The following is a 14,898-nucleotide window of genomic DNA, read 5'->3' on the forward strand; positions in this document are numbered from 1 at the left end:
ACCATTGAAGGTCACGTATTGATTTAATTTAAAATGAGCTATTATCTGTGCTTTATTGTATTTTATTTATTTTGTTAAATATTTTCCAATTACATTTTAATCTGGTTCAGGTGGTATTCAGGAGCATGACCTTTGACACCTGTGCTCTATAGGATTGTAATTAATCAGTTAACAAGCATTTATTAAGCATGTATTATAAGCATTCATTTTTGTATAAATTCATTTTTGCAGGTGAAGATTAAATTATTTTCTTATCTATTACCCACATGTAGCATACATATTACTTTTTTTCCCACCACAGATAGATTTGCACTGATCTACCTTTACTTTGCTTTTTAAATTCATTGGAAAGTAGTACAGAATAAAGGATTATCTCTCAATCTGAGGACTTGGGTTCAAAGCCCACCTGTGACACTGTGTGACTTTGGACAAGTCACTCAACTTTTTTTTAAAAGTGAAGATAAAAATATACATAGTTCCTACTTCATAGGGTTATTGTGAATTGCAAATGAGATTACCTACATTAAGTATTTCTCAAGCCATAAAATTATATGTAAAAGTCATATAAAAATAAAGAAGGGGGGAAAGTTGATGCTCATCAATTGTGTAATGGCTAAAAAAATTGTGGTACATGAATTTAATAGGATATTGCTGTACTATAAGAAATAACATATATAGAATCTCAGAAAGACATATAAATTGACACAAGGTGAAGTAATACTAGTAAGCACTTTATAGTGCAGTAAACAAAGCCAAGAAAATAAAATGCATTATATAATTACAAAAAAATGTGCATGGAAGGAACAATCACAACAGAATAATTGAAAATTAATGTTGTAAAATTACAAATAAGCATGGCCTCAAAGAAGAGGTTTGAAAAGATACCTCCCCTCACTTCTTTGCAGAGATAGTAGGTCCACAGATGCAGAACATTGAACATATCTTCATATTTTTTCCACATATTGATTATCTTTGATGATTTTTAAAATATTTTCTCTTTTTCTCCAATTATTTATTGTATGAGATGGCTCTTTGGGAGGGTAGTGGCAAAGATCAATTCCCTCATCCATAAAATGAGGGGTTTGGACTATTCTTGCACTGAAATTCTTCCTAGATTTGGAACTTCTGACAGGGACTACCTTTGTGACTTTGGGCAAGTCACCTAGTTGTCCTTGTCATTTACAGACAGTACAGAACATAAAGTGAAAGAGCCCAAAAAATTTAAGAATTTATAGAAGACATGAGTATAACTTAAATTATTTCTTTGAGAAGAGACAGAAAGCATTGAACATGCAAAATACCAAATAACATCACACAAATAAATAAAATTGATTCTATTTTAATAGAAATAAGTGATCAGAAATGTAGGGATAATTTTTGAAACAGATGTCTATGTAATCAGATCACAGTTTCCTTGGGGCATTAATGAAAATTAATACCAAATTATGAAAAAGAATTAAAATTTTAAAATAACACTTAAATAAATTCAGCTCTAACCTGACTTGCCTAAGCTAGTTATTTTTTTTCTAATAAGAGGTAAATTTTTAAAAATCAATCAAGAATCAAGAAATCAAGAAAGTCTACCTCAATTTCCTAAGGAAATGTAACTGATAGGAATCAATTACCATAATGCATGAAACCAAAAGAGCTGAAAAAGAATCTTAGCAAAAATGATCTTTTGCAAAATGGAGAAGTATGACAAACAAGGGCAAAACTAGGGTTTTTCCCCTAAAATGTTTATTATTATAAATAGCCTAAATTCTCCTCATGTTCTCTCTCCCAGAAAACTAGTCCACATAACAATTTTTTTTTTCTGGAAAAAAAAGATGAAAGAATATTAGCAAAATTTCAATGCTTTGAAAAAAATCCCACATATAGATGTTCAATATTCATATATATGCCACTTTTGCACAGGAGGTGGGAGTGGAGGGGAGACGTCTTTTCTCATCTCTTCTTTGGGACCAAACTTTTTTTTTCTAATTTTGCTATATTATTTTTTTTATTTTTGTGGTGTTCTATTTACATTGTTGCAGTCATAATGCATGTTTTTTCACTCTGCTTACTTTAGTTTACATCAGTTCATGTAAGCCTTTCCATGCTTCTCTGCATTCATAATATTTGTCATTTCTTCACTGAAAAATTCCATTACATTCATGTACAATTTTTTTTGTTCTTCCCCAGTTCTCTGCTGCCACAAAAGTTTCAATATAACTATTTAGATGTATGTGGAGCTTTTCCTTTTATCCATGACTTTCTTGGAGCATATGCCAAACAGATGAATCTCTTTTTTCAAAATACTCATTTTAGCAGATTTATTTGAATTACTTCCCAAAATTACTTTTTAATAATTAAATATTATTAATAATTAAAATTTCCACCAACAATGCTTGTGTGCATGACTTTCTATAACCTTTTGAACACTGACCAGGCAAATATGCTTAGAAAGACATTCATTTATAAAATCCTAGAAAGAAAGATAGTAGAAGACTATAGATTATATCATTTCATGAAACAGTAAGATATAATGGATGGGAAAACATACTTAAAGGAAGTTTGGAGAGAAGCACAACTTAATCATATCAATTCAAGAGTATTTAAGGATAAAATGGAAGGAGGATAATAAACAAAGGAAAATTTTCTGTACTAAACTGCTTTTAAGATCAATGACAATGGAATGATTACATTTGGAGTCTAGCATGGCAGTATTTGATGTGCTGTGTGAGGATGTAGAAACGGTACTAAAGAAAAGAGAGGAATAATGTCTAGAAGAGAACAAATGTAAATGGAAAAAGTCCATGTTGAGTTGACAAAATTGTATTGAGTGATTGATTGTCAAAAATATGAAAGAGGGAAGGATATCAAAGATTTGGAAGAATTTAAGACTTTATTATTACTGCCAAAGGTAATCAAGGAAATATCAGTAATTGCTGCTCCATATTAATTTCCAATTGTTATAAAATGGATGTCAGAACAATCTATACATATATATTAGTAAATCTTTTTTAATGTTTTTAACATTTAAAAATTTTTAAGTTCCAAATTCTCTGCCTTCCTCCTGCCCCTGCCATAGACATTGAAAATGCAAGCAATATGGTATCAATTATACATGTGAAGTCATGCAAAACATATTTCCAATTAGCCATGGTGAGAAAAAAAATAAATTAAAAACAAGAAACATAAAGTCAAAAAGTATGCTTCAATCTGCACTCAGACTTAACCAGATCTCTCTCTGGAGGTGAACAACAAAAATTCATCATGGGTCTTTTGGAACGGACCCTTGGATCATTATATGTATCAGAGTAGCTTAGTCTCTCATATTGATTAGCATTACTGCTCATTTCACTTTGCATCAGGTTATATAAGTATTTCCAAATTTTTCTGAAACCATCCTGCTCATCATTTCTTTTAACACAATAGTATTCCATCAGAATCACATACCACAACTTGTTCAGCCATTCTCCAATTTATGTATATCCTTTCACTTTCCAATTCTTTGCCACTACAAAAAAAGAGCTGCTATGAATATTTTTGTACATATAGGTCCTTTTCCATTTTTTTTTTATCTCTTTGGGATATGGACCTAGTTGTGTTATTGCTGGATTGAAAACTGGATGCACAGTTTTATAGCCATTTGGGCATTGTTCTCCAGAATGGCTGGATGAGTTCACAGTTCCATTGATAGTGCATTCATGTCCCAATTTTTCAACATCACCTCCAACATTTATCATTTTTCTTTTATATCATGTTAGCCAATCTTATAGGTGTGAAGTGGTACTCCAGTTATTTTAATTTGTATTTCTCTAATCAATACTGATTGAGAGCATTGTTATGTGGCTATTGATAGCTTTTGATTCTCTGAAAACTGCCTGTTCATATCCTTTGACCATTTATCAATTGGGGAATGGCTCTTATTTTTATAAAATTGTCTCAGTTCCCTACTGAGAGATGAGGTTTTCTCCCCCCACATACATTCTTGCTTTCCTTCTAATCTTGGCAGCATTGGTTTTGTTTGTGCAAAACCTTTTTAAATTCATATAATCAAAAATATCCATTTTATTTCCCATGGTCTTTTCTGCCTCTTATTTGGTCATAAACTCTTCTCTTATCCATAGATGTGACAAGTAAGATTTTCCATGCTCCCCTAATGTGCTTATTATATCACCCTGTATGTCTAAATGATGTACTTTATTTGATCTTATTTTGTTATATGGAGTGAGATGTTGGTCTATGCCAAGTTTCTGCCAAATGGCTCTCCAGTTTTCAAGGAAATTTTTGTCAAATGGTGAAATTTTGCCCCAAAAGTTTGGATCTTTGGGTTTATTAAATACTAGATTACAATGGTCATGTACTACTGTGTATCATAAACCTAATCTATTCCAATAATCCACCACATTATTTCTTAGCCAGTACCAGATTTCTTTGATTCAGTGAATCCTTGATGAAGGTATAAGAAGGGAACAGGTAGGCTCTTGGAAATGATAGTCTGTAAAAAAAAAAAAATCACCCATTTTCAGTTACACAATTGAATGAAAGAAAAAAAATCACCCTTTTTCGGTTACACAATTAAATGAAAGAAAATGCAACTTCAGAAGTTCTCTTCAAACAAGTACCTCCCAGGCTTGTGTCAGAATCAGAAAACATTTCTTGAAATGCACAGTAGATATAATATCACTGATCTTATTATAAATATCTAGTAAGATATAAAGAAAGGAACCATAAACTCAGCAAAGATATTTTCCACCATCCTGGCATATATCTTACATATATCCAAAGTGAAGGGGGTGAGGAGGAATTTGGTGAAGTCTTTCAGATACTTCTGTAAATGACATTGACCTGATTGTCTCAAGCTCCAGATTATTACAGAATTTCCTAAATGGGACCCATAAGAAAGGTAAATAATTCAACCTATCTACTTAAGAAAAACTAAGTGAGTAAAAAACAGTCTGTTGTCTGGATTACCACATGCCATTGTATGAAGAACAAAAAGATGGATCTGAGTCTGAAATTTTTTTATTTTTTTTTTTAGTTTTAGTTTTCAACATTTACTTCCATGAGATTTTAGGTTCCAAATTTTCACCCCATCTCACCCTTCCCCCCACCCCAAGATGGCATGCATTCAGAATAACCCTTCCCCTAGTCTGCTTTCCCCGCTATCTCTCCCCCCCCTTCCCCTTCTATTTTTCTGTAGGGCAGGATAGATTTCTGTACCCCATTTCCCGTATTTCTTATTTCCCAGTTGCATGTGAAAACATTTTTTTTGAACATGTGTTTTTTAAACTTTGGGTTCCAAATTTTCTTCCTTCCTCCCTCCCCACCCACCCTCATTGAAAAGACAAGCATCTCAATATTGGCTATACATGTGCAGTTATGCAAAATACTTCCATAGTAGACATACTATGAAAAACTAACTCTATTTCCCTTAATCCTATCCTACCCCCCCATTTATTCTATTCTTTCTTTTGACCCTGTCCCTCCTCAGAAGCATTTGCTTCTGATTACCCCCTTTCCCAATCTGCCCTCCTCTCTATCATCCCCCTACTCTCTTGTCCCCTTCCCCTCCTATTTTCCTGTAGGGTAAGACAGATTTCCATACCCAATTGAGTGTGTGTGTTATACACTCCTTAAGCCAAATCCTATGAGAATAAGATTCACTCATTTCCTCTCACCTTTGCCTGGTTCCCCTGCACTGTAAGAGCCTTTTCTTTTCTGTTTTTGTTTTTTTTTTTGTGAGATAATTTACCCCGCTCTATGTTTCCCTTTCTCCTTCTCCTAGTGTGATCCTCTCTCACCCCTTAATTTTATTCTCTAGATATGACCCCTTCATCTTCAACTCACCCTGTGCCCTTTATCTATCTATCTATCTATCTATCTATCTATCTATATGTACATACATGTAATTTTTTCCCTCCAACTACCCTAATACTGACAAAGGTCTCATGAGTTACAAATATCATCTTTCCATGCAGGAATGTAAACAGTTCAACCTTAATAAGTCTCTTATGATTTCTCTTTCCTGTTTCCCTCTTCATGTTCCACTTGAGTCTTATAATGGAAAGTCAAATTTTCTATTCAGCTCTGGTCTTTTCATCAAGAATGCTTGAAAGTCCTCTATTTCACTGAATGACCATTTTTTCCCTTGAAGAATTATACTCAGTTTTACTGGGTAGCTGAATCTTGGTTGTAATCCTATCTCCTTTGCCCTCCGGAATATTATAATCCATGCCCTGCGGTCCCTTAATGTAGAAACACCTAAATCTTGTGTTATCCTGATTGTGTTTCCACAGTACTTGAATTGTTTCTTTCTGGCTGCTTGTAATATTTTTGCCTTGACCTGGGAATTCTGGAATTTGGCTACAATATTCCTAAGAGTTTTCCTTTGGGGATCTCTTTCAAGGGGAGATGGGGGGATTCTTTCCATTTCTATTTTGCCCTTTGGTTCTAAAATATCAAGGCAGTTTTCCTTGATCATTTCTTGAAAGATGATGTCTAGGCTCTTTTTATTGATCATGGCTTTCAGATAGTCCAACAATTTTTAAGTTCTCTCTCCTGGATCTATTTTCCAGGTCAGTTGTTTTTCCGGTGAGATATTTCACATTCTCTTCTATTTTTTCATTCTTTTGGATTAGTATTACAGTGTCTTGATGTCTCAAATTGTCCCTAGCTTCCAATTGCTCCATTCTAATTTTTAAGGAAGTATTTTCTTCAGTAAGCTTTTGGATTTCCTTTTCCATTTGGCCCATTTTGCTTTTTAGGGCATTCTTCTCCTGATTGGCTTTTTGGACCTCTTTTGCCATTTGGGTTAGGCTATTTTTTAAGGTGTTATTTTCTTCAGTATTTTTTTGGGTCTCCTTTAGCAAGCTGTTAACTTGGTTTTCATGATTTTCTTGCATCACTCTCCTTTCTCTTCCCAGTTTTTCCTCTACTTCTCTTACTTGCTTCTCAAAATCCCTTTTGAGCTCTTCCAAGGCCTCAGACTGATTCAAATTTTTCTTTGAAGTTTTGGATATAGGAGCTTTGACTTTCTTTTCTTCTTCTGGTTGTATGTTTTGATCTTCTTTTGTCACCAAAGTAAGATAATATAGTCTGACTCTTTTTGCTCTGCTTGCTCATGATCCCAACCAATTACTTGCATTTTAAACTCTTTGTTAAGGTAAGAGTCTGTTTCCAATGTGGAGAATGTACTGTCCCAAGCTTTGGGGGTTTGTACAGCTGTTTTCAGAGATACTTCTAGGGACCTGAAAAGTGTCGGTTCTACCAAGCTGCTATGATAAGGGGCGAGGGGTTTCCTCTCCACGGCCACAAGAAGCTCCACCATGCCAGCACTCCTCCTCGCCCCAGGACTGCCCCTCAGAACTGTGACCCAGATCCAAGCACGGGCAAAGCAAGAGATTCCTGCCTCAGCCCTGGCAAAGAGATCCTTGCAATTCCCCTCCAATCAGCCACTCAATTTCCCCTCAGTCTGTAGGCCAGAAGCTCAGAAGTCAGCCACTGCCCTCGGGGTGGCTGACATATAGCTTCCTCTGTCACCCCAGCAACAGACTTTTCCCACTGACCTTCTAAGTTGTCTTTGGCGTTCATGGGTTGAGAAGTCTGGAAACCACCAGAGCTGCCCGTGATTCAGTCCTCTGAGGCTTGCTCCAGGGTTGCTGCAGCCTGTGCTCCCACGCCGAACTGCGCTCCTCTCCTAGCCTGGTGCAATATACCTTTCCGATCGGCCATCCAGGTTGTCTTGGGCTGGAAATTTGTTTTACTCTGCTTTTTTGTGGGTTCTGCTTCTTTAGAATTTGTTTAGAGCCATTTTTTGTAGGTATTTGGAGGGGTTTGGGGGAGAGCTCTAGCAAGTCACTGCTTTACCTTCTCCATCTTGGCTCCGCCTCTCCACCATTTGCAGCCTTCTGAACAACCATCATGCCCTGGGTCTGATATTGAACAGAAAGATGAGGATCACTGGTTGGATTATCTTTGGTAATTTGTGCAATGTTTTTTTTTTTTATGATTCCAACTTTTGCATAAAACAGAAGTCAATCTTTTAAACAATATCCTTTTGAGAGTAGTAATGTGGCAAAGTGGATGTAGTGCTGAGATTGTAGTCTGGAAATCTAGATAAAATTCTGTCTCTGACACTTATGAACTGCATGACAGAGGTCATGTCATTTGATCTCAACCTTAGGCTACAGTTTTTCTATCAAATCATAGATAGGTTGTGATCTTAGAGAGAGTTTCTAAACTGAGAATTCCCTTTGCTGATGAAAATCATATATCTTTCACATATTAATGTTTACTTCTACAAATAATTTATGATATGGAAATACTATGCCTTCTAAAAAAAATTGAACCTGTGTATTACCTGGAGGGCAATGGAAAGATATATGATAAATATGAGGCTGTAACACATTAACAACAAGAAAGAGTGTAAAATAAGCAACAAAAATGACATTATCATGGAGATTTATGATTGGAAAAGGAAAGCATCTGATCCTATAAACCTACATGCTTATTGGATTCATGTAACATCAAGAAACCTATAAGGACCCCAGCATGTTGGGTGAAACATCTGTGCAGTGTTTACAGAAGGATATGAGGAAGAATTGCACAGGATGGGAAGATATACATGGGTTGTAATCTAACCCATTGTTGAGTATGACTACATTAATGAAATCACAAAAACATTAAAATAAAGCAAAAGCTGGAAAAAAAAAGTTAACTGGTCTATGGAAAATTAAACCTGAAACTTTTGGCTTATTGATATTCTTCTATAGCCAAATGGACAAACTGGCCATCAGCATAAAACAATGTGTAATAGTGAAAATAGAATGCATGTGATCTTAGAATACATGTAATCTTCATATCAAACAAACAAAAATAATATCTAAATTTACTGTTATTAGCAAGATTTCCTAAAAACAGCAGGTAATAAAATCAGTATCTCAGTTTCACAGTAAGTTTTAGTGTTTATTCTTTCTTTGTTAAATCTTGGGTATTTTGTGGCATGGAGGTGGGATAGGAGAATAGAAAACTCTTCTTCAATCTTTAGATTACTGATTTGTATATTCTTTACCTCCATTTACAAATAGGAGAATAGAAAACTCTTCTTCAATCTTAAATAGATTACTGATTTGTATATTCTTTACCTTCATTGTATATTCTTTACCTCCATTTATCTTCATCCCAGGTTAAAACCCAGCTGAGAATGTCAAGGCCAAATATCAAAATAATAATGTTTGTATATTTAAGCAGATATGCTGTGTGAATATTTATCTCTCAATATTGAATGACATCTGGAAGCCAAATATAAATTACTTTTGAAAACATTCACTCATTATAGATTGTTTTTCTGCTTCCCTGTTTTGTCTGGTATAATTAATATGGCTATACTTAATTAGCAAACTATTCAATTCCTAACAATAACAACATAATATTTCTAGAATTTTTGTTGTTGTTCAATCATTTCATTCTTGTCTAACTTTGTGGCCCCATTTGGGTTTTTCTTGGCAAAGATACTGGAGTGGTTTGCCGTTTCCTTATCCAGATAATTTAAGAGATATTGAACTGAGTTAAACAGGGTTAAGTTACTTGCCCAGGGTCACCACAGCTAGTTAAGTGTTTGAGGCTGGATATAAGTTCAGGAAAATGAGTCTACCTGACTCCAGACCTGACACTCTAGCCATTACACCACCTACCTGCCCCAATTTCTAGAATACTTGATCTAAAAAATTCTTCTTATATCCCCTACAGAGGTAATAAAAGAGGTACATAAAAGAAAAGGATACAATCAGAAGAAAAAATTTAAACATCTAACAAAAAAGAGGAGGGAATTACAATAATTTGAAAGCATTATTTTAGCTACATTTGGAAAATAAATTTTCTCTGTATTATTTATTTTTTCCTGACATTTACAATTTAAACACCATTAGCATGTTGCATATATACTTTTTTGCATTTGAAGACTTACAATGTTAATACTAAGAATGCAATGCATCAAATTTTAGTGTTGTCATATCTTCTGTGAATATGGAAGAAGTGATAAAGTCAGAATGAACTGCTGTTCTCTCCCTCACTATTTTAAGAGGATAGAGCCTATAATTCTAGAAATGTTCTCGCCACATTTATTTATATTAGAATAGATTAAAATATTTAGTCAGCCATGATTCAAGTAACCATTCTTATATAGGAAGGCAAACAGTCCACATTTAGGTTATTTAATTAATGATTTATTGTATTTCACAAATGTATCTGACATCAATTCTGCCTGTGTTTTCTTTTCAATATCACTCAATTTTCTTAGTAAAAATAATATATCGTACCTTTGTAGTTATCCCTGTCTTCTGTTATCTTTTTTTTTCTTTCCATACAGTTCCACCTTTTATTCAGCCTTTTGAGTTTCCAAGATTCTCCATTGGACAAAGGGTCTTCATTCCATGTGTAGTGGTCTCAGGGGATCTGCCAATCACAATCACCTGGCAGAAGGATGGAAGACCAATTCCAGCGAGTCTTGGGGTAACCATTGACAATATTGACTTCACTAGCTCTTTAAGGATTTCTAATCTTTCACTGATGCACAATGGGAATTACACCTGCATAGCCAGAAATGATGCAGCAGCTGTGGAGCACCAAAGCCAATTGATTGTGAGAGGTAAGTATATATAATTACTCTGAAGGGCACTACTTAAATACAAAGTCAAGAGTATTTTCAAATGACATCTGCATGAAGAAAAGTAAGAGTGACAAAAACATATAGAAACCTTCCTTCTTATCTCAGGAAATAAGAACAATTTAAAATAATTGTTTATACTTCTGTACTTAACATGACTTCTTAAACACACACACACACACGCACACACAAGCACAAACACACACACATGTTCTTACTGATTTTTATGGTAGATTCTAGGCTATTACCTTCTCATTTTTAGTTTCATTTTTAGTATTCAGGAATGTGGTTTGAATTGGTCCAATCTTGGTATTCATATATCACTCCTTTCTATTTTTTAAATTAATTTTATTATTGTTAAAGCAGAATATGGTAAAAGTTAATTGAAATAAATCAGAGAAATAAAGTGGTGTGACCTAAAGGATAAGGCCTAGTATATGTAGAAAATATTTGTAGTTATTTCAATAAAATTGAATTCTATATCTCATTGTTATTGCATTGCTTTATTTAAGTCACACAAACCTTCACCCATATGTATATATATCCATAAATCCATATCACATTTACTTTATAGAAGTATTATAACAATATTCATGTTGAAAATTCACTCTTCATTTATCCTAGACATATGACTATCAAAGTATCTAAGGAAGAAAAAAAATAATTATCTGTATTCAGGTATTTATTGGATAGTCTATTGAACTGATTCCATAACCTTTTTCAAAAGGAGGAAAAGAGAGCTTTTGTTTTCCTTGTTTATGACTTTTTAAAAATACCAATCCTTTGAGTTCTCCTTGGTTCTATACCTTTCCAGCTTTATTCATGACTCCTAATAAACACATCTGATCCTTGCTTGCATTCAAATATGATGTTAACACTCTAACCCCCCCCCCCAATAATTCTACTCTGTGTTGTGGGACTTCTTTGGAAATCATTAAATTTACTTTAATATGTCAGCAATCATCTAGATTGAAAATAAAAGGTGGAAAGTATCCCCCCCTCTCCAGTTCCCCTCCATTCTCCCCTGAGCTTTAATGTGTTTTTGGCATTTTATTAGAAATTCTTCAGTAATATTTTCTATAGAGTAGAATGCTACTTAAATTATGGGTAATAAAATGAGTAAGGAATTCCCCCTATTATTGAGTATAGTGAAATGTAGTCAGTTTAAAAAGTGGCAGTAGTCTAGAGATTTCTTAGTTCTAAAGAGCTTAAACATTTTGGTTACTATTACTATGAAAGAACAATAGATGAACTCCTTTAGTTTTGTGTAAAGTAACCAAGTCATTTGTAATATTTCATACATCAATAAATCAATTAATTAATCAACAAGTATTTATAGCAATATTCATGTTGACAATTTACCACTGACTTTACAAACAAGTTAAAAACACTTAGAGACTGCTTGAATGTTCATAGTTTTCAAGTCTGCTCATATTAATACTGTTCCATATCCAAGTTCTGATTTATGTTTTCCAGTATATTTCTTGATATCTTGATATCTTTCCACATTTTCATTAAGATTGATGACAGTGACCATTATTTATTTTAAAGATTCTTGTTTAGTTCTTAATAGAATTTGTCTCTATCTTTATCTCTGCACTCTGAACATAAACTACAATTATTTTCATGATGGTCTTTTTGAATGTAAGGTCAGTCAATAAGCATTTATTAAGCACTTGCTCCTTTACCTGGTTTAACTTGCTCCAATCTAGTCACCTAATAACAACATGGGGGAAGGAGAGAAATAACAAGATACATACACCCACTTAATGATGGGGTCCACTTCCCTTTATGGTGCCCCATTGGGCACCACACCTTAGCAGTCAGTCAGTATTCTGTGATTCTTATTCCTTATAAAGAAAAAATAAAATATGGTCCCTGACTTCAAAGAAGTTGTAGTCTAATGGGGGAGACACCATACAAACAATTATGTACAAACAAGATATATACAGATAAATTGGAGATAAGCAACAGAGGAGAGGCACTAGGATAATGGTAGATGAAGAAAAATTTCATGCAGAAGGTGGGATTTTATGAGACTTGAAGGAAACCTGGGAAGATAGAAGCTGAAGATGGGGAGGGAGAGAGTTTCAAGCATGAGGGACAGCAAGTGAAAATGCCCAGAGTTAGGAGATGAAGTGGGAGGAAAAGCAAGGAGGTCAGTGGATCCCAGAATATGCAGAATACAGGGGAAGGGATTGAGTAAGAATGTAAGAGTAATAATATAAAAAGTAAGAAGAATGGACATGTAGAAAGTGGCCAGATTATGTAGGACTTTAAATATCAGACTGTGAATTTTACATTTTATCCTGAAAGCAATGTGTGCCACAAAGCCTATTTCAGATATTGACTAGTCACACATGCATATAAAAGGGTCTGGAGAGATGGAGTCAAGATGTTGAAGAAGAAGCAGAAAATACTAAAATGAATTCTTATTGAGAAAGCAAAGAAAAGGTTGCAGTGAGACATTTTTCTAGCCCAGGGAGGCTTAAAGAAACGGAGAAGTCAATGGACACTGGGAAATGTAGCTGGCCTGAAAGGCTACTGAGAAGATGCACCAGGGCAGGAAGCACTGAGAAGAAAGAGATCCCAAAAGATAGAAATGAGTGCCATCTGGCAGCTTCACAGATACAAGATAGAGAAAAGCAGTTGGTAGTATTGACTTTAGCTATATACTGAGCAAGGAACAAATTCCAAAAAGTGAATGATAACTGTGGCTCTGATCCCAAGAAGAGAGCACAGTGTCCCAGACCAAAGGGAAGGTGCAATTCAGTCCTTCTGAATCTGCAGAGCTTCCTAGCAGGCTAACAATGACAGATTCCAGCAGTAGTCTACTGAAACTCTCAAAAATTAAGAAGCCCATAGACCCAAACCTGGGTCAGAAATTTGCAGAGCTTATGTCAAGAAGGCAATGATCAGACTTCTCCCTGTATTACACCACTTTGGGAGCAATGAGAGCTTGTAGGCCGCCATCTACAGCTATAAAAGCAGCAGAATGATATGAAAGGACAGAAGCTCGGTCCAGACATTACACACACACACACACACACACACACATGACCCTAGCATTATCATCAAATCCCAAGTCAAGAAATAGGCTTGAATAATGAATAAACAAAAAAGAATTTTTAAAAAAACTATTATTGTGACAGGAAACTTAAAACATAAGTAAAGATGAAGAGAATGCCTTGAAAACATCTGCAAGCAAAGAAAAATGCTTCTAGACCAAAAGTCCAATAAGAATTCCTAGAAGAGTTAAACTGATCATTTTTTAAGCTGAAAAATTATTTTAAAAACAAATGAGAGAAATAGAAAAAAAAATCAGGAAAGAAGCAAGAGGTAAGGAATCTATGGAAAGAGAATTAACAGACTAGAAAAAGAGGTTCAGAAACCTCACTGAAGAAAATAGCTCACTGAAAATTTGAACTGAACAAATGAAAGGCACTTAGTCCATGAGACATCAAGAAATAACAAAACAAATTCAAAAGACTTTTAAAATAGAAGAAAATATGAAATATTGCATAGGAAAAACAACTGACCTAGAAAACAGATTAAGGAGAGATAATTTTGGAACCACTGGACTACCTGAAAACCATCAACAACAACAACAAAAAGCTTAGACATTATATTTCAAGAAATTATAAAATAAAATAGGTTCACATATCTTAGAACTGGAGGATAAAATAGAAATGGAAAGAATCTATCAGTTACCTCTTTGTTTGTGAGGACAAACCACAAAATCTGAACTAGTTTTTTTTTTGTTTCTTAAATTTCATTATTTATTTTTTAACATTCTTTTGTTTTTAAATTTTGAGTTCCAAATTTTCTACCTTCCTCCCACTCTCTCCCATCCTTATTGAAAAGGTGATCCATACAATATCAATATACATGTGAAATCATGTAAAACATATTTCCATATTAGCTGTATTTCAAAAAAGGTAAGAAAATTAAAAAAAAAAACAAAGGGAAATATACTCCAATTTCCACTCAGAATTCATCAGTTCTGTCTCTGGATGTGGACAGAATTCTTTCATCATGAGTCTTTTGTAATTGTCTTGGATCATTGTGTTGATCAGGTTTTTTTTCTTTGCTGTTGTTCAGTCATTCAGTTGTGTCTGACTCTTCGTGACCCCATGTAGCTAAGGCTTTCTAAAATAGTTTTTGAAAGAAATTTATTAGTTTGGTAGAAAGAGAGAGAAAGTCAGAAAGAAAGGATGTCTCCCTATCTTAGGTTCTAGAAGGTTTAT

The 14,898-nt window shown here is 34.3% G+C and overlaps 1 protein-coding gene across 1 annotated transcript in view; it reads left to right on the top strand.

Annotated features, from left to right (window-relative positions):
• The window catches only part of DSCAM (DS cell adhesion molecule), a 778,395-nt gene that overhangs the window by 354,762 nt on the left and 408,735 nt on the right, over positions 1 to 14,898 (top strand). The window contains exon 9 of the mRNA XM_027843631.1: positions 10,355 to 10,633. Coding sequence (XP_027699432.1) covers positions 10,355 to 10,633 — 279 coding nt within the window. The remainder of the gene's footprint in view (positions 1 to 10,354; positions 10,634 to 14,898) is intronic.

The sequence above is a fragment of the Vombatus ursinus genome, unplaced genomic scaffold (assembly GCF_900497805.2).
Source record: "Vombatus ursinus unplaced genomic scaffold, bare-nosed wombat genome assembly UNPS02014924.1, whole genome shotgun sequence".
Taxonomy (NCBI): domain Eukaryota; kingdom Metazoa; phylum Chordata; class Mammalia; order Diprotodontia; family Vombatidae; genus Vombatus; species Vombatus ursinus.